Source organism: Crocodylus siamensis, chromosome 6, assembly GCF_052110815.1.
Source record: "Crocodylus siamensis isolate JL-2025a chromosome 6, ASM5211081v1, whole genome shotgun sequence".
NCBI lineage: Eukaryota > Metazoa > Chordata > Crocodylia > Crocodylidae > Crocodylus > Crocodylus siamensis.
The window spans coordinates 70,840,037-70,861,085 of record NC_143400.1 but is presented as its reverse complement, the minus strand read 5'-3'; the positions used below and the strand labels follow the sequence as shown (position 1 = coordinate 70,861,085).

General features: G+C 41.6%; 1 protein-coding gene across 4 annotated transcripts in view; it reads left to right on the top strand.

Annotated features, from left to right (window-relative positions):
• ERICH6 (glutamate rich 6) overlaps window positions 1-21,049 on the top strand; it is a 29,115-nt gene that overhangs the window by 1,262 nt on the left and 6,804 nt on the right. The window contains exons 2-12 of one of the 4 annotated variants that reach the window (XM_090050471.1): window positions 68-177; window positions 868-943; window positions 6,303-6,409; window positions 9,244-9,319; window positions 11,336-11,451; window positions 13,292-13,354; window positions 14,154-14,212; window positions 14,314-14,430; window positions 17,384-17,434; window positions 17,569-17,726; window positions 20,909-20,976. In XM_090050471.1, the coding sequence (XP_089906597.1) occupies window positions 68-177; window positions 868-943; window positions 6,303-6,409; window positions 9,244-9,319; window positions 11,336-11,451; window positions 13,292-13,354; window positions 14,154-14,212; window positions 14,314-14,430; window positions 17,384-17,434; window positions 17,569-17,726; window positions 20,909-20,976 (1,001 nt within the window). Of the gene's footprint in view, window positions 1-67; window positions 178-867; window positions 6,410-9,243; window positions 9,320-11,335; window positions 11,452-13,291; window positions 13,355-14,153; window positions 14,213-14,313; window positions 14,431-17,383; window positions 17,486-17,568; window positions 17,727-20,908; window positions 20,977-21,049 lie in introns of all 4 variants that reach the window. The other 3 variants (XM_090050470.1, XM_090050473.1, XM_090050472.1) reach the window with 3 other exon arrangements.

Sequence of the window (21,049 nt, the reverse complement as noted above, 5' to 3'; positions counted from 1 at the left end):
GTAAGTGCTGTACAGGGAAATGTGTTCCCCCTGCAGGCTGATCATGCTGTCTTTTCAACTTGCTTAGCTCATCTGAACACAAGAGTTCGGGAAGGAGGGAAACAGCTGGCAGTACAGAGGTGGAGTCAGAGAGCAGCTTCCAGGAAGGGGCCACAGAACGGGCACCTCCAGCCTCAGGTACTCTGAAGCCCCAGCCTTGTTGGGCACTGGGGTTGTAGCTATAATACACATACAGGACAAGAAGAAAGTCAAGTCACAAAGGACAGAACAGAGAATAGTCAGGGATGGAAAGGAATACCCCCCAAAAAGAACTTTGGTACAGCTGGAGTTATTCAGAAATAGTCATTGCACTTTAAATTCATACTTGCACTTCATTTCTGTGGGTACTGAGAAATGAGGTATAGCATCAAGCAAACATTTCAGTTCTGGATACCTAAAATTTGACACATCTTTGTCTAAGAATCCAAATATCGGGCTGATTTTTCTAGAGCTAGTGAACATACAGTGTTCCCATTGCCATCACTTAGTCACCCAAATAAAGTTAGATGTATAAACTAAGCTTGAAAACATTAGCCTCAGTAATCTGATGTGTGAAGCAGGACAGGAGCAATGGCCAAGCAGGGGAGGAAACATGGTCACCATTCTTTGAATCAGTGAAAAAATGGAGTTAACTGTGTTGCCTATATAAGAGAGGGCTTTTGCTGTGGAGTTTATAGTCCCTTCAGTAAATACATATGATGTTGATTTAATTTATATGCATCTTTACTAATCACTGTTTTTGTCTCCCAGAGCAAATTCAAATTGTGCTCATTTATTCATGTATGGATAGAGTCTAAGTTAAATGCTAGCAATATTTATGTGTAACAGGTACTGAAGATCATCGCATAGTGCCAGGAGGAATTACAAAAGAAAGTTCTTCCTTGTCATTAAATAAATTAAGCAGGTAAGAAAGGGCCTTTGTTTGACCAGTACAGCTGTCATTTGGAATCAGTGAAATTATTTCCACTGATTTCAGTGGAAGCTGAATCAGGCTCTTGATGATTTGTTACTTTTAATATAAAACTTAACTTGTCATTGTTATTTTCTTAGGTGTGCATGCTGCCATTTTTCTTAATAAGGGAAATATAAAACCAGCAAATCAATGTGTTTAGCATGCTAAACGGTTTTCTTTGCTTCTCAATTCCTCTAAGATTGGCCTTATTCTAATCACTTGAGCTGGAAAGGATCATAGAGATCATTTCAGTTTCTCTTCCCCCAACTGCACAGGTAAATTGATTCACACTCCTAACTGTTATCAGCTAGACACGTACATTTCCCACTGATTCCCATATTTCCACTGACAAGGATTTTGTAAGTTTTTCAGGGCTGCACCTTCCATTCCTAAACTGCACTATGGGAAGTTCTGTTCCTGATAAGTTATGTATAACTTGCTTGACCTTTAGTAAAAAACTTAACAGTTGAGGAGCTGTTGGAGTAAGGATACCTTCCCGCTAGCAACTACTGTAAGGGTAGCAGTTTATTTGCCTTAGGCCACTAAACAGCCACAATGTTACATTTTATTTGTGGCTAGGAATCACAGTTCCTTAGGAGATGATGTGCCAATTGATTTAACTATGGCAAGTAGTCAAGCACCATGTATATATATCAGCCCTACATTGTATTCCCACGCCCTGCAAGCTTGAACTAGGCAAACCCACCTCCTTCTCCTCCCCTTTGAATTGCCTTACAGGTGCCACATCCTGCATACCCAGATGCTCCTGGAATACATGTCTGATACTAGGATTTTGAGGGGTGAATCTCAAGTTTCTTAGTACCGTGCAAGTACTAGGAATTGACTCGTGATGCACTGTGGGATAATTTAGCTTCTCTTGTCCTCATGGGAGAAGCTTATTTTATCCTATTGTTGCTTGAGATATTAAACAAACCTTATTTTGTGCATGATGTATTAGTGGGCCAAATTAATTAGCTACTCCTGGTCATGGGACAACTGCTTCTCTACTGTGATGTATATACTCTGAGAGATGCTCAAGGGTCTTTAGACCATTCTGAAATGTGCAAAGGTGCTGAACGCAGGAGCTGAAGACATTTGACTTCTGTGGAGATTGGGCAGATGTACCTGTTGAGTGGTGCAGTTATCATCCAATCCCCATAGGTAGACCGGCATTTCTGGCACAGGAAAATTGCCAGAATAGTTTGTAGGCCTTGGATGGCCAATAGTGGCACCCGAACTCCTGCATGAAGACACATGAACAAGGACTTTGCCTCAGCTTTCCAGCATGAGGACAGTTGACTAATTTGACAGCTACATAGGTCCATGGCTACCCAATTTGCAGACAGCTGCAGGTCCATGGCTACCCAGTTTCATGGTAGCTTCCAGTATTCTTAAAGTCATTTAGCACTGGTTGAGAAAGTAAGGAATGTACTTGAAATAAAGTTTGGTTTCTACAGAATGGGGTTCCCAAATAGCGCGGGACTGCTGATGGAACACGTATGCCTATAGTTTGCCCTCCAGAATGAATCCTACTTTCTGATTCCACAGGGCTTAGTGGACCTCAAGGATATGTCCAGAGATGCCAATATCATGTGACCCCAGTGTTTTTGGAGATCTGGCATTTCCATGCTCAGACATTCTTAATGATGTACCGGCACATGGTATTATTTTGAGGCACTCTGCCTATCTTTACCTATGTAATCACATTAAGTCCATATAGAAAACTAAAGTACATGCAGATGATAAATAGTAATGGATTGTGTATTTGGAAGGCTGAAGATGAGTTGGCAGTGCCTATAAAACCAGCTGGGTGAATATGATGGCTTCTTGCACAATGGATGCAAGGCTAGAACCAGAACTACTGATGAAACATATATGCCTATAGTTTGCACTCCAGAATGAGGGAGTGGATCCTGGATGTGAATGAGCTCATTCACCAGTGTGTAGAGTCAGAAAATACCATCAATAACAGGGTCATGGGAGCCAATGGAAATTAAAGATGCTCAATATTAGGGGTGTGCGAAGTGGGCCCTATTCAATTTGGGGATTAGTTGATTCAGATCATTGTCCCTGATTTGATTTGGCCGAATCTGAATCTGAAGATTTGATGCTGATTCACAGCTTTAAAAGTTTTTTCTACATACCTTGAGGTAGCAGACATAGCTCGTGATTGCTGCAATGCTGCGGCATCCCACAGGAGCATGGGGGGCCCGCCACATGCTCGGCAGCGAACCTGGAAGTGGACCAGAAGCACTTCCAGTCTACTTCCAGGTCTGCTGGGGAGTGTGCTGGGGGGCCCGCCCGTGCCTCCCCAGCTTGGCGATTGGCCGCAGGGAGACCCTGGGTGGCCCCCGACCCAGAAGTCACCAGTCGCCAAGCTGGGGGGACCCCCTGTGCACTCCTCAGCAGACCCAGAAGTGGACTGGAAGTGCTTCTGCTGCCAAGCATGCTGGGGAGCCCCCCGTGCTCCTGTGGGACACTCCATCTGCCCCAGCATCGCAGCACTCACAAGCCCCTTCTACCTAGAGGTATGTAGAAAAAACATTTAAAGCTGTGTATGTCCAAATCTCTCTGAATCAATTCAGAGGGTTCTGACTCAATTCAGAGAGATTAGAGGGTCCGCTGATTCAATTCTGATTCAGAGATTCAGCCACCGAATTGGGCCGAATCTACATCGAATTGAATTGGGGACCAAAAGTTTCACACAGCCCTACTCAATATACTCCTGTCCTGGCCATGCATGGCAATGTTAATAAGTCATTAATTTTCAAGTGCATGTGATGTTTTTTAAACTGGGCTTTCCTGTGAAACATGCTGTACTGATTTTTTAAAACTATTATTGTAATTATTTTTACACTACCTGCTGCATTCTTCTTTTTAATATAGAGGAGGAGGGCACCTCACATAATTGCTGTGATGATATTGTGCCTGATTAATTTATGGACTGCATTGGCCAAAGGCTAATTTCTTTGCCTAACATACATTTAACTGTAAAAATCTCTGTGATTTGTTCCTTTCCACTTACTGGCTCTCATACTGGCTGTGTAGATTGCTTGATGTTTTCCAAAACTTCAGTGAAATGTGGCATAGCTGTGGCTTTTCACTTCCTTGCAAGTAAGCAGATACCAGCAAAGAGCTGATTATTTAAGTAACAAATATTACTTAGGAGAACCAAAAGAACACCCCAACTAGGCCAGCTGCCTGCTAACAGTAAGAAACTGTGGCTATTAAAACACGGTTCAAGATATGAAACTGATGTACAAACAATGTATAGGGGGAAACAGGAAAAAAGCCACTCACAGGAGCATGGTATCCACTGCAGTGTGCTGGATTGACCAGGGGTCAGAGGTATGGGCATTGTTCTCTTCATAGTCCGTTGCTTGCCCAACTCCAGAAATACTGTGCAGGGCATGACAGCATACTGGAAATCAGGAAAGAGCTCTAAGAGAAGTTTGTACCTAGACAGGAAACCTGCATCAGAATGGGTTCTGGGACTGCCCAGTAACCTCCAAAGGACCTGGGCCTAATATGTGACCTCTACAGAAGATCTCTATCAGAGCTCCCAATCCCACTCTTTTGTTCCTCTCCTACTCCAGGGACCTCTCAACAGACTCCTCTGCCTGCTGCATCTTCTTGAACTACAAGCTCCTCTTGAGCATCTCTGTGACCATGTCATCCATGGCCGCCTTCTGTTTCCCCCTCAGCTGCCTCATCTGCACACTCGAGCTCTGGGGCAGGGTGGCCACCCTTCAGATCTAACACTGCAAAGACAGTGGTAGAGTCCCTACATTCATTTTATTTTTAATATAGGACAAATTGAATTCTTCTCACCTTAGGCCTGCACAAAGACAAGCCTACAATTTGCAGTGTTTGTCATTTCAGTTAAATGTTTCAGTCTCCTGGTCCAAGACTGCAGGTTCAAACTTAGCAACATGAGAACTGTACACATCTCAATAAATGAACTATGCATATTTTTTTACAAAAAGTATTCAGAGTAAATCAGTCCACATCACAGGTTTGACTGGGGGTGATTCATAATTGTGTCTGTTACTGGGACTAGCTCCAAAATCCTTTTCAGGCTTGGTAGTCCACTAGGGACTCAACTTTTTTGGAAATTCCTGAAAGGAAACACAAGGCTAGCAGAGGGATTCCATCAGTCTACCAAATGGAGATTTTTTAAGAGCCCGGTGACAGCATAACAGATCAGCAAATGGATGGGGACCTAGTCCGTTACAGAGGTGAAGCAGCAAAAACTGCGTCATCACCAAAAATGACTGATTGAGTAGAATTGCTGCTGCATGATTGGTAAGTGTGTAGGTATTGATTTCCAGGAGTGGGGAAAACCTGAAAGAACATTAATAAAACTGCCTTGGGGAAAAGTGGGTGACTGCTTTTCTGTGGACTGGCCCATCTTCTCTGACTACCAATGCTTAAGCTGACTGTGAAAATACAGAAGAAAAAGCCCCAAACCTAATGATCTAGGGCCTGAGGAATTCCTGGGCATCTTCCATAGAAAGCAACTAACATGAGAATGCTGAATTTTGGAGACTGTAGCACAAAGAACTGCCATGCCTTAAACATGACTCAAAGTTCCCCAGCTATATTAATACTCACATTTTAACAAGGTCACGTAAAACAGTATGAATGTGAACATTCATTTTTAGTAAAGGTCTTAATAATAAATAATGTATTGTTGTAGCATTTATTTAAAAAAAAAAAAAAAAAAAAGGGAGGGGGGGAAAAAACCTTTAAAAATATTATCTAAAAACTCTTAAAAGCCCCGTGGCCCTGCAGTCATATTTAGAAGAGCAAAAGCATTAATGTGAAACACCTAGGCCATTCATCTTTGCATATGACTGAGGGGAGTAGGTACTAGGAGGGAATATAGGAGGCCAAAATGCTGTGGAAATTCCTTACATGGCTTTTCTGCCCTTAAACAAATGAAGTGTTAAACATCAAACAGAGCAAAATGAAGTTCCATGCAGCTTTTGAGAAGCAGAGAGCAAGAAAGAAGTGTGCAAAATAGCTAGAAAAAGTAATGGGATTGGAATGTCCCGGGAGGAGGATATGCACCTTTGATGGCCATGCTCCACTAGGTAAGTGGAGATATACCTAGAACTAGAACAGAGTTTATGAAGTCAGATTCTACTTCTCCCAAGACACAAGAATAGGGGCATACGTGTGGTTGATGGGGGGAAAATACAGGCAAGCATATGAGCTGGAATACATGGATATCTTACAATGGAGACTTATCCTATGAGTGAAATGTTCTTTCTCTAAAATCTAATCAGGTTGTTTTTTCAATGTTCAGTTCTCCTCAAGATGTGAGCTCAAGGGAAAAATCAGATAATGGCAAAGAGGTAGGATCTGAGACCGATCTTCAGGAGAGGGCTACAGCACAAACAGCTTCAGACACAGGTATTACCTCCTATAAAGTCTGGTATTGTAATGGTGTAAGGTTGTGGAGTAAGGAAATCTGTGAATGTTGGGAACAATGATAGGACAAATAAGATGGAAATAACATATTATACTTGGATCAGTGCACCAAACTGTAGAAGAGGAACAATAGGCAAGTCTTCCAAAGTATGTAGGAGTGGGAAAGTTTTGAGTGTGCACTGAGGGTATGGTATAATCAGTCATTTTTCTAGGCCTGGAAAGGGGAAGAGTTTAAACGTTCTAGAAAAACAAGGCAAAGGAATTCTGCAACTGAATTCAAACTCTCAGGGGCTCAGGGAACAGTCTTTGTAGTCACTGTCACAAAAGCTTCCATAAACATAAAAATAACTGAAACAGAGACTGGGCTTAATTCTTGCTTGCCTGTTTCTTGGCTAGCTGGCCAGCCAAACAGGTTTTACACTTATGTCAGCTATGCACATTGTGCAGAGGATGTTGGGACTAAAAGCTCTCCAGCCCACTGAAAGCTGGCACATCTTGACTAAGCACAGCATGACACCTGCAGCTGGAATGGAGAGTTATGCCTTAGCTGTAGTAGTGTCAAAGTAGTTCCACACACCCCTTAGAACAGATTAAGCATAAAGCAATTTGAAGTATGAAGGCCAAATGCAGATTTTTCCCTGCCGTTAACTTCTGCATTGCATGTATGAAATATGCAACTACAATCTGGATCTAAGTACAAATGTGCAACCTGCCCAGTCACTTGCATGTCATAAGAAATTGCTTGTGTGTTTGGAAATTGGATAATCACACTGTCAAAGCCAGCAGTGTTTTTTCTTCCCTCACACAGGGGCGGGGGAGGACACACCCACATACATTTTATAGTTTAATACACTGGAAAGTACTTGCCTGTGTAGCTTGATTGGCAACGACTTTCTAATAGAGGTGCAACAAACATCTTTTTAAAAAGTACTTTTTCAGGTTTCCCAAATACATAAGCAAGCTCTAGTGGTAATAGGATAGCATAACATAACTGTTGTTGTGTGAAAACAACATTTAAAAAACCATCACATCCCTCAGTGGCATTACTGTACTGGAAGAAGTTTCCAGTATAATCCTTTCTAGCACAGACCTTAGTTCAGTGGTTTTCAACTTTTCTAGACTGGAATAGATTCAAGGCAGCCTTCAGAAAATACTAGCTCTTAGTTTTCACTCTTTTTTTGACTACATAAAAATACTAGAGCAATTGTTCTGTTGTAGAGAACTCAGAAAGACCACAACAGGCTAAAATGTTTTTAACGTTATGGATTCTTATTTGAAATCTCTGGGCTTATCTTGTGAATTGTATTTGTGCACCTAACTGTGTTAACATTGTGTAGCATCTTGTGGCACCCCAAAAGGATCCCAAGGAATCCTAGGGTGTGACAGCACCTTGCTCAAAAATCATTTTCTTTGCTAAATGCCATATAGCTATAGCCCAGATCAGACAGATTGAGCACAAATTCAGACCCTGTACACTTCAGATGAATCCACCCAAAGGGATCAGTGCATAGGTGCATAGGCGGAGGGTTAGCTGACCCAGGAAACCTGTTAGATTTTGGTGAAGACCAAGGCATGTGCAATAATTGGCTTTGTCATGTGTGTAGACAATGAAGGAAGGGATTTTGTCAACCTTTTCCAGGAGTTAGTATGCCTGCATTTCAGCAAACAGGGGTGTATCACACTGTCTGCCAATGAGTTAGCCTGGGTACCAGATGCTGTTAGGTTGTGGCTTCCCAGGGTAAATTAGCAAATGAAGGATTCCATGATACCACAGCTGGATGGCTTCTAGTGCCCAAACTAGCTCACTTGGGATTGACATGGGATTCTGTATTTCACTGTGGTGTACAGTGTAGACATATCCATATTTACTTGCCTGTGGAACCCAGAGACTGTTGCATGAAGCAGACATCTCCAAGCCAGCTTTAAACTAACAAGATTGGGTACCTGTGGCAGTCTAGTCATGGTAGAATGGAGGTCAGTACAGGCTGGAAACCCCACATAAGGAGCAGGATAAAATACTGTGACTGCAGCATAGACCTACTTTTTGACTGCAGCCTGGCTTACACTTGAAATGTTTACTAGCATAGCTGTATCAGTTAGGAGTGTGAAAAGGAATTGTTATTTTAATTACTGTAGTTATACTGGCAAAAGCCCTAGTGTAAATACTGTACACTGACAAATTTGTGTTTTTATTGGCATTAGCTGCATCTCTACTAAGAGAGTTGATCAATAAAGTTCTACCAAGAAACGCTTTCTAGCAGAGGCCTTTATAGTTCAAGACCTGAGAAACTTCCCATTCCATGATCAACCTAGAAGAATTGAGCAAATCCCATACAATCCATTGATGCTGCCAGACTAGGACAGTAGAGCAAGCACAGGCTGTTTAAGTATTTATATCCTACTTACTATATTTTAAAGACAGAAACATGCTATATTGGCATCCATGGTACTTGGAAGTGGGTGAGCTAGCCAAAGGAGCACTTAAGCTGCTGCATTAAGCAAGCTCCAGAGAAGTTGCATGGACAACCCAGTAAGCAAAGTATCACAGTATAGAAAGCCTACATGCAGCAGGAATAATCCTTTTAACTTTAATTTAAGGTCTTAAAAGTTTCACCTTTTTTGGACTAGGTAACAAGAAATGTCTGCTCTTAAGAATCCTGAAAGGATATGTTTTAGTTTTGATTTTAACACATAAATCAAATTCTGACCAATACTCATGCCAGCAAACACACTGGAGACACTGGGTGTTTAATCACTTATTATTAAACTACTTGGAATTGATACAGAACACAGATTACTTTATTTGTGTTCAACAGGTCTCAAAGGGATTCGTGGAATATTAGGAGGAATTAGAAAGGAAACTTCTTTCCTCTCATTACACAAATTAAGCAGGTAAGCATGTGAAATATTACCGCAGAACTTGTCTTTGATGAAATGAGGCCATGTGCTGAGGAACTTAGAATTAACAAGGGAACTATTTACAAATCTTCTTTACTATTCACTGGCTTTCCTCAGTAGAATGTATTTTGTATTTCAAGCTTATTTTAGGCCTTTGTCTAAGAGGTGTGACATCCATGGAAAATGCAGTTTTACGATCATCAGCAAGGTTTGGAACATGCAGCTCAATTGGCTTTATCGTATACTACTATACAGGCCTTAACCTGGGCTTGGAGCGATCATGTCTTTGGAATGATGAAAGAGCATCATATCTAGCTTGTTTTAAATTCTACTTCAACAGGCAACAGTACAGCCCATTAATTGGGCTGTGCCTGGTGGTTATAGTGTAAACCTGGACTGAGACCACCCACTTATCCCACACAAGTCACTTTCTTTGCATTTTTGAGCAGGCCAAAGCTTTCACAGTTGATTCAGGACAGCTGCATGAGATACTAAGCCTATGCAAAGCAGCAAGTATTCACTTCAAATTTGGATTTGGCCGATTCAGAGGGACAGTGATTCAATTCAGTGATTCAAATCACTGTCCCAGTTTGATTCAGTCAATTTGGATTTGGAAATTTGGCACCCATTTGGAGATTCAGCCATAAAGTATAATGGGGAAATCACTAAAATACCTATAATTTTATCATTGTTTTGGAGATTCAAATGAAAACAATAGGTATGGTAGCCCCCTTCTGAGGTCATGAAGTCTGCAAAGTTTCAAGGAGATAGGTGCAGGGGTTTCTGTAAAAGTGCACCTCAAACTGTTGAAAGCAAAACTTGTATCACTTGTGTATGTTAAGGCAGAGCAGGATGAAAACAGCAGGCAACTCAGAGGAAGATCCATCACTGGCCAGCCCCAGTCATCAGTATCAGAGCAGTCCTTCCCCACATCTCAGCCTTTCCGAATATGAAAGATTACCCCCCTCTCCTCCCTCTTCCCAGTATCTGTTTGCTGCAAGCCTTCCAAATCTCCGAATCTCTCTACATTGATTTAGAGGCTTCCAATCTGATTTGGACCATTTAATGGGTCTCCTGATTTAATTCAGAGATTCAGCCGCCGAATTGGGCCAAATCTCCTCCAAATCAAATCAGCTACCAAAGCGTTGCACAGCCCTATCAGATACTGCAGAAGAAAGAAGCCTCTGAAAGGAATTATCAGTTGTTTTCAACTTTAGATCAACCAGCATAGCTGAGAGAGACTGCAGATGGAAGGTACTGGAGATCTAAGAGGATACTCAAGCTGATTTATGGATATTGAACTCAGTGCTATTCACAGTACATTTTGCTTAACATTTATTTTGGTTTCCTAGTTTTATTTTCTTCCACATGTCTGCCTCTGTTGTTTTGTTGTTTGTAAGTTTGTTCCTACTCCTGGTGTGGTAGGATTGATTAAAAAAAGCAAACAGATGCTTAACAGGATTTTTGTGATCAAACCCAGTAAGAGAAGTCAAATGTTGGAACTTCAGCCTTCACAGTGGACCTAACAATACTGGCTCAAATAATTCTGGGTTCCCACCCCTTACACATTTCATCTCAGTGTTTACTATGGAAGAAAACACATTTTTAAGTCTTTGACATATAGGACAAATCTAGCGTCCATTACTTTCTTTTCCACCAACTTTCTGAAGTGAACTAATAAAGAACAAAATGGTTGCAATGCTTGGAGAGGGAATCCAATCTGCATTGTTCACAGTTTAACCTTCAAGGCCCCTTTCCAAAAGCATTTCATTGCCTAGATTACTGGCAACTTTCACAGACAGACTGTGGAAATTAAGTCCCCATATCTTAGAGACAGTAAAAAATGTATATATAAGAAACAAGGCATAGGAATAACTGCTCTTAATTTCCAGCTGTTTAACAAACACTCAGGTTTGGAAAAAAAATCTCCTGCATGAATAGATTCATAAAAAGCAACTTCTTTGCAGCAGCTGTGTATGATTAATTTGCAATTTTATGTCTTAATTTAAGTGAAAGAAAAACGTCTGCTTATGTTGATGCCTCTGCTCATAAGAAGCCTTTAGGAATTTCAGTGTCAATGCAGACAGAAACTAGCTGGCTTTATGAACATGTCTACAGAAAACCAAGTAAGAAATGGCTTTGTTACTTAGAATATTAGCTGCTTACTATAGAAGAGACAACACGTAATACAGCTGTTGCACATTTATAAGATGCCTTTTAGCAGGTCATTCTACAGACAGTCCTTGGACTTACAACACAATTGGTTCCTGAAAACCGTGTCTTAAGTTGAAACATTGTAACTCGGAACTGATTTTCCCATAGGAAACAATGTTATAAATGGGGGATTGGTTCCTGAACCCTATTTTCACCAAAAATACCCAAGAATTTTGTACTCGATCAATTATAGGTGAGTAATATAGCTACACTAATGCATTTATATTGTAAATAGCAATCATACTGATTTGGAAGGACTTCTTTGAGGTGACTTTGCTGGACTTTTTGAAGGGTTCTTGGCTGGAGTCTTCTCAGGAGTCTTGACTGCAGGTTTTTCTGGAGTCTTGTCTGCTTTCTTAAAGAAAGTGTCCAAGGAAGTTTGAACAGATGTTCTCCAGGGAGATGGGCGATGCAGCGAACTTGTTCACTGGCATGGCACTGGTTCAGATCAAATGTTGTAAAGTCAAAACTGAAGTCAGAAAGCTGAAATAGGGTGTCAATTTATAAACATTGTAAGTGCAAAACGTTATAACTCGAAACGTTGTAAGTCGAGGACTGCCTGTATTGCAGAGCAATGAACTTGATGCAGCTAACACTCAACACAGAGGTCCTGCAGTGAGTCAGTTCTTAGCAGAGTTGAGAACAGTACGTAGGAGTTTTGACTTCTTTGCTGTAAATACTATACCACACTACTTCCAACACATGTTTAAATGATCAAACACATGATAGCGTTTAGCTGGTACATGAATATACAGTGTGTATGGGAGTTCTCTGCCTATGACAGAGATACTTGTTTATTGTGTTTCTGTAGGAGATGCTTTCATAGTCTCTAAATAGACTTACAAGTACACTGTATGTTTCCTTCTCCTGCTCAATCAAGTCATGCAAACATGTGATGCAAATTATTAACTCCTTAAGCAACCAGACAAAAGGCATGGAACTGCCTTAAGGGATCAATTCATAGACACAGCCTAGCCCCATCTTTTTTTTGGTACAACCCCACTCATTTGTGTTCTCGTTGCAAGAACTAGGCACATTTTTCAGCCCTTGTTAGGACAGTGCAGAAAGTACTGCCCCTTACAACAGGTCCTAAGAAGCACAAGGCACCCAAAGGGTGCTAACAGGAATTGGAGCTTAGGCCCCATAATACCAGCTATCAGCCATCTTCCTAAGGGGACACGAATGTGCTGCTTTGAATCATAACAGGTGCACTTGGTCATGAAATTAAGTACAAATACTTTTGTGGAAAGGAATACCAGAGCTAATAAGAGCATTGCCAGAAGCTTCACTAGAGGCTACACTACTATATCTACACTGCTGTGGCTGCACTGTGGTCTAGAGGTCCCTGAACAAGCTTTTAGCTAACATGCTTGGGCCTTAGCAGGCATAATGCAGCAGCTCAGAACACAGCACTACCTGCAAAATCTGCCCAAGCAGTTAGGTAGACACCTAGTTTGGGTGTTAGCCCCTGCTAAGAGCTATCCTGCCAGAGCTAGATTACTGCTGGTGTCCCAGCTAGTGAACCTCATTCTAACTCAGAAGTCTCTACGCTGCACTGTATCCAATAAAACACCACACTACTGTTGTAGAGAGTCTGCTAGCCATGTTGTAGGGCCCTGCTGACTGCATTGGCCTACCTAAAGTTGCTTCTCCTCAAACCAAGCATTCTCTGGGGCTCTTTTGTTTGAGGTAATCAAATGCATTATCCCCATGTTGGTCACTGTTAATGTTAAACACATATTCTAATTTCAGGCCAGAGAAAGACAAAAGAATTCAAGACGACTGGTGCTCATGTTGACTCCACTTCTAAAACTGGTAACTTGTTTTCACTTTCTCTACTAGGGGGTCGCAGTCAATTCTGGAAAAATTGGCCCATAGCCACTGGATATCAATAACCAGAAAGGAGTGTGGTAAAAAACTATTAAAACAGTTAGGTGTTGGTTAGAGAAGCTGAAGCACAAGATTAAAAGAAGCAGATATTTATCTGGCTTATAGCCAACAGCTAGATGAGGATAATAAGCATGGGAAGAAAACAAAGGATGAATTGGAAGATAAATTACATTAGCAATGAGATACAATTTAGCTGGAAGTCAGAGAAAGCTTCCTGCTAACCAAACATATTGGTCTGAAGAACAGCTGTCTGAGCAAAGTGGTAGAAATCCCATCCTATGGCACATGTACATATAAACTGACTAAAGAGAGCTGCCTTGTACTGACAGGGAGTGGACTAGAAGGTGCCACAGGATATCCCAAACTCCCAGTATCTTGCTTCACAAGCCAACAGAGTCTAGGGCTGCTTTAGATACTATATCACTTTAACCTTGCTTAACTTTAAGCACAGAACATTTCCATTGCGTAAAGTTAAGCCTGTTCTTAAATGCAGTGCTTCAGCATGACAGTATCCGTGGTTCCCATCAGAAAATGAGGACGGCCACCCTATTCCTGGTTTAGATCTCTGCCGAAAAGCTTCAGAAAGTTCTCAGCCCTTGGTGTGCATTTTGAGTGGGAAGGGGAGGTGTATTGAAAAAAAACAAGGAAGACTGGTTACCCAGGATTGCAGAAAGTCATGCTTTCTTTGAAATGTAATATTTTAATTCTCACTCTTACTATTTAGATATGCTGGTAGCCCTGTCACAGGAACTTGCCAGCATAGGTATTTTGTGTGACACAGAGGTATGGCACACCTACTTGTTACTGTAATTCAGTTTATTCTTAACCATTTTTCCCTCTGAACAATGATCTGACCTTTTACTGTATTTCTTTTCTCATCTAAGTTTAATGAAGACTTTGTAAAGCTGTTTGAGGAATCTCTGTGGACACTCCCCTGCATTGGGCTACCAGCTCTTCTAGCATATAAGCCAGAATCATCAAGAGAGAACATGCAGATAGAGGTGACTTTCCTGTCTGTTACATGATTTACATTAATTCCTATGAACTGCTGGAGTGGAGGGAAGGGAGACAGCTGAAAAAGCTTCCATAAAAGCTGTGGAAGATGATGCTATCCAAATGTGCCACAGGGAATTCAGTAGCAGTGACAGGTTTTATTTGTCAGGCTATTGAAATGTGTAATCTGTATACAAAAATATGTCTCATACTATACAAGTCATCCATAGTATCCCATGCTGATGGCATGTTTCTAGGACAATGTCTGATTATGTCACTAAAAGGGAGGTAATACAATTTTATTTTCATAGAATCATAGGAAAGATGACCTAAAAGGGACCTCAAGTGGTCATTTAGTTCAATCCCCTGCTTGAGGCAGAATCATCCCCATCTAAATCATCTTAGCCAAGTATTTGTCTCACTTGTTCTTAAAAACTTTGGGAACTATCCTCATACACAACTACTGAGTGTGACAGGGCCTCCCATCATAGATGACTGTAGCAACCACTAACAGCCTCACCCATCTTGTTTGCCCCACTGTGATCTCAAAGGGTATCAGCCTGCTGTCTCACTTGCCACAACTTGATGGTTAAATGTTTATACAATTAGGGAGACCAACATGAGCTTTGGGTACATCACCTGACACTACTCATCATCAGGCTTGGCTCCATGACTCAAGCAGGGCTTCTTCTCTTACTAGCAAAACTGAACTGTTTAACTCTGGGCTCTAGGCCTTGCCTCACTTGACACTGCCCCTGCCACTCTGTGCTCCTCTCACTGCTCTCCAGAGACCAGGCTCAGGTCCTATGCCTGCTATCTACAACACTTGCAACTTCCCTAGCATCCACCTTAGCTTTACAGACCTACCAGCCTCTACAAACCACATTTATCCATTGCATCCCCCCCAGTGTACCCTTTCATAGCATCCAGCCACTCCTTAACCACTCCCAAGCCTCAAGGAGGTTTAACAGACTCACAAGAAATAAAACCCTGCAAACTCTTGCCCCACTATTAGCTAGTACTCCCTCCAGCTTTCCCAGGTACCTGGACTTCCCTCCGCTTCATCCTCTAGCTGCCTGGATTCCTAGGCACCCTTGTCCCTGCTAAGGTCAGGGCCAAACCACCTATTCTGACCTAGAAGCTGGACTTATATTTCCCTAAAACCTACCCCTTACAGTGATATGATTTCCCCAACACCACACAGGGGTTTCTCCTTAGTTTTCTAATCAGCATGCTTCCAGTGCACTGCCTATATGCTCTTTCTTTATTACTGTAGTACAGTTACCTGGAGGGGGAGGGGGGTCTCAGTAATACTTTTCCCTGTAACAAACCCTGTGGCACTGCTTGGGCCCCTGTTCCACCAGTTTGGCAGAAGTTTCTTTTTGTGGAGAAGCTTGAGAGAGTCCAAAGGAGAGCCACCTGCATGATCCAAAGCCTGGAGGAAAGGCCGTATGAGGAGAGGCTGAGAGACTTGGGACTCTTCAATCTGGAGAAGAGGAGACTCGGGGGGACTTGGTGGCAGCCTCCAATTATATAAGAGAACCTGGGAGAACAGCTGCTCACCAGAGCTCCCCAAAGGATAACAAGGTCTAATGGCCAAATACTCCAGGAAGGCCAATTTAGACTAGACATAAGAAAAAAGTTCTTTACGCTGTACGTGTCCAGGAACTGGAACAAATTCCCTCCCATAGGTGGTGCAAGCATATACTCTGGACTGTTTCAAAAAATGGGTAGATATATTTCTTGCTGGAGTCACTTGATCCCAGCTAACTTCCCACCTATGGCGGGGAGGCTGGACCCAATGATCTCATGAGGTCCCTTCCAGCCCCTAATGTCTATGAAATCTGTGGACTGTTTTTCCTCTCCCCTAACCAAAATAATGAGGCTGGCAAAAGCTACAAGTTAGGTGCAGTTTATCAGCCAAAACTTTTTAGCCATTATTCTGTTTGTGGACCTGGTTTTATGTTGGCAAACGCATTATCTTGCTGATACTAGCTTCCTCTCTAGTCAAGAGACTGGCCAGCATATCTCTACCAGCAAACTTGAGGCCCAAAGCAAACCTAGGAAGTTGAACAAGAACCAAAATTCATACAAATTGTAGGCAAGGGAAGGAGTAAGCATTGCAGATTTTGTGAAGGAACTCCAGCCTTGAGGCTACTCCCCATGTTTTCCTTCACACTCACTTCCATTATTGAACAGACCAAGCTGTTCAAGCAGGACATTAAATAGATACAATAAGGAATCTTATATATCTTATATGAGTCCTTATACCCCTACTCTTAAGTAATAGCGTTTTTTTCCCCAGATAGCCCCATCAAACTGTGCTTTTTAGAATGAATATCGATGAGAAATAGCTTAACAAATGCATAAGCTTGTGAAGTGTACAGTCTTGTAATTAAAATATATTTAATTCTATATACATTTTGAAGGGAGATAGATACAGAAGCAGATAGATAAACTTTCAGAATATCCCACCTCTCCTTAAGAGATATTAGCACAGCAGTTCTGATGTAGGATTGTTCAGGGAGTTGAAGCAGTGCTATAATATGCAACCACTTTGTTCAATAATCATATTAGCTTTTGCCAATTAGAAAAGAAAATACTCTCAGGCATGAATAACAAGATCCCAGATTTTGTATTTATTGTAGCAAACTTTTCTTTGTACTGCAACCCCTATCTACTCATTGGAAATATTCTCTGTGCTGAGCATGGGCAAGTATTGTAAGACATGATGAAGTCCACTTTTGTGCGACATGGTGAGAATTTGGTGATGAGAATTTGGTGATGCATAGCGGAGGTGCATTAAAAATACATTTAAGACCTTTTGCTTTAACTATATTTTTATACTGTAAACAGAGTTTTGAGCAGTGTCTTCTGTTTCTAAGATAACAAGAGGATGATAAAAAGATTGCATCAGCATACATATATTCATTTTCTTCCCCCCACCTTGCAACACTGTAGATAGAAGAAGAATGTGTTCCAGTATGCGAGTACTGTGGCAGCCCACTGAAGGTATTCCCTTCCTATGAATATACTGACCCCTTCTCAAAAGATTACCAAATGGTAAGCTATTAGAAAGTGTTAGCAGAGCTCCACTATGGAGCTGGAACTTCACTGTGGTGTAACATTACTGCTTTGCTTCCCAGAACTTTTGTTGTGAGAACAGCCGAGATCTCTACAAGTACATTGTTAATGAAAGCCAGCTTTATGAAAAATCTAAGAATGAGTCAATCTCCATTGACCCTCATGAAGCACATGGTAATGAAACTGAAAGGCAGCGAGCACGGGAGAAAGCATATTTAAGGTACCATTTGCTGGCTAATATAATGAACTTTTGATTCAGGTCTTTTCAGGAATAACTTTCCAGCCTGGGAAAGAAATAGAAGGAAAATATGAATACAGCACACAGGCATGGAAGAAGAGAAGATCTACAGTGGGCAGGAGCTGTGTGCGCTGATATCTCATCAAAAGAAAAGCCCAGAGAGGGCCTGGTCTCTGCACTGTTTCTTGCAGATACTGGTTCTCTTTCTGGCTTCAGTCATTTCTGAAGAAGGGTGGAGGCAGACTCACAACACAGCTGAGTGACTGGAAGCAGTGTCTGGCACTTGTACACATTAGGGATGTTTAGTCCTTAGGGTTACATTGTGCCCCCTAAATTGAAATAGTGGGTTTTTAATTGAAACCCACCTTTTCAATTTAGGGATTTCCTTCACTGTTATGGCAAGAGGCCTTGCTGAAGGCAAAAGCGATAAGGGCCTTGATCTTTTTTTCTGCAGAGCCTGCCTGCCATTCCCACTGCCGGAGGGCAAGCTGACTAATAGGTGCAACACATTAGGATGTAGTTTAGTTTGCAACAATGCCAGATCATTTAAAGTTCCCCTCCCCAGCGTGATGATTGGGCTGGGGAAACAGTCATCGCGCTGGGGTGGGAAACAGCTCATCTAGGCTAAGTTCCTTTCCCCAGCCTGATGGTAGCGCTCAGCTCAGCCCCAGTTCCCTTCCCTGATCAATCCCACTGCTGGGGAGGGGAACTGAGTGATGGGGCTCAGTTCCCTTCCCCAGCTTCCTGGTCCTAAGCAGCATCCCTCCCTCATCTGGCAGGCAGATCAGGGGCCCGCAACCCTGGGAGGACTGGCACAGCCCCTGCAGCCCTGCCGGGGTTGGGCTCCCAATCTGCCTGCTGGATGAGAGAGGCTGTTTCAAGTTTCCCCATTATAGGGTATGGGCAAAATGTCGAAACAGCATCACTGTTTCGACGAAACAAAAAGGAACAGCTGTTTTGAATCAAAACAAAATTCAAAACAAAAATGCTGTTCTATTGAAACCTTGAAATGGAAGTCAAAATGGAACAGTGCTGTTTCACACAGCCCTAATGTACAGCGTGACAACATTAAGCCACACAAAGTAACATTTTTGTCATGTGCACATACATGGTAATGGCATCACATATACAAGCACCCCTATGTTTTATCTGAACCACTTGAGCTAACATTGATGGTTAGATGCTGATTTGGGGTCTTTCCTTGTTTGGGTGTCCAAACTGAAGGACCTTGAGTCCAGTTCAGAGGTGCTGAGCATTCCCAAGCCTCTGGCTTGCTGGAATTGTGAATGTTCAGCAGTCCAAAAGCTTAGGTCCTTAGTATTGGGGGTGGGGGGGAGAAGCACTGTAAAAATCAACCACCCCTGCTGTGCAGGACCCACAGCACTGCTTCTTATATAGGTTGGTTTGGAGGAGGGGGATTCTATTTTTAAATGTATATTACATCATTTTAGCCGCAAATTATGCTCTTACCAGCAAAAATTCATCACAGAGTCAACAAATTATTCTAATATATGAGACAACAGGCTGCTTATGTAAAAAAAACCCAGCAAATAATTTATCTGTTCTTTCTAGGTTCTCTCAGTACCTAAAAGAGCAATAGCATCAAATGAGTCAGTAACTATAAAAAAATTTCTCCTTCCTTAAAAAGAAAAGAAAAAAAAACAAAGATGGAGATGCCAGAGAGGCAGAAATTGCCTAATGCCAATAATTTAGGTATACAGGCCTAACTCTTAGGGCCTTGGTTGAGACTTCTGCCTATCTATGTTAAAGGCTAAACAAATTTTAGTCTTCTTTATGATTGATCAATTATAAAAATAATATTAGCTAGTTAAGCTGGTATCCCCATTTTCCTACTGCCTGGTCATTCTTTGTCCTTCTCAGACTGCCAGGGAATCTCCAGTTTCTATACTCAAAGGAAGACAAAAACTTATGCAGATTTAAGTTACCCCCAGCACTGTAGCATTTTCTTTTAGTGTTACTGTCCCCCAACACTCAGAAAAGGAGTCAAACAGTTTGGTGCTTTAAGTACCATTACGTTCTTTATAAAATTTTAAATTTTGCCGTCTGTTAAGGCATTCCATCAAATTCATGGGACGTTATCCAAGAATATTCCTGTATTAGGCTTTTTGTTTGTTCCTAACCCACTATTGCCATGCCTTTTCCATGCACTGGCTATTAGGAAAGTCTCTTCTGTCTGGACAGATGTTATAAATAGTCCTGGCCAGCATAACATACCCAGAGTTATGCAAGAAAAAGTTTGGTGTTTTATTTTACAACAAATCTGAATAACCCAGGTACACACTAGTCCTCTCACCCTGGAATCCAACATGTCCATTGCCCTAGCTATTTCAAACAACATTGCACTGATAAAGGGGCTTTCAGGTTGCCAAAACAACTCGTGGTAAGGTGGAAGCCTCCACAAAGAAATAAACTCCAGTACTTCATCTTTTTAAGTCAGAACTCACGAGACTTCATAGCTAGGCAGCAAAAACAAAGCACGAACCTTCTGGCTCAGTTGTTTGAGGAATCCCCACCTTGTTTTCCAGCTGTTCATTACCACGTTTATCACTACTGTAAACATCCTTATAGACAGAAGAGGAAATTACCATATCTCAGACCCACTTGCCTGTATGCTTTATCCATCTATTTCGGGTACTGAACCTTGCAGGAAGTTGCATTTATTTTGCACAAGGTCCAGATTTTGCATCTGTTGTAGTTTTTGTTTTGGCTAATAAAACACAGACCCATTTAGTTTTGCATTATTGGCAGCCATACATGGGCCTAATTCTCTTTTGTTTAGAAGAGGAGCCTAGACAGGATAGCACCTTAAAAATTAACTTGTTCAGAGATGCATAAGTTTCAATGGGCAACAGCTTATATCATCAACATCTGATAAAGTAGGCTGTCACCTTATGCCTAAGTGAGTTAGTCTCTAACGTGCTATCCTACCCTACCTTCTGCCTGACTTCAGACTAACACAGCTAACTAGTTCTGTTTTTGCTTAGATGTTATGCTGGGATTATTCCATTTTCTCCAAAAGGAGCTGCTTGCAATATTGAGAGAGGAGAATCAGGCCATCTCTCTTACAAAGACATCAGAGATTTACGTTCCATTTTCTAATCAAGGTTTTTTTAATTTGTGACTTGTCTGTTTCCTCTTAATAGGCAACAGGAGAGACAAATGGTAAAACAGTTGGCCTATGTGACAGCAGAGCAGACCAGTTTCATTGAATGTAAGTAGGATTATTTAACTGTTAGAATTAATCCAAATGGCTATTTTGACACTGTCACAACTTTGCTTCTAAA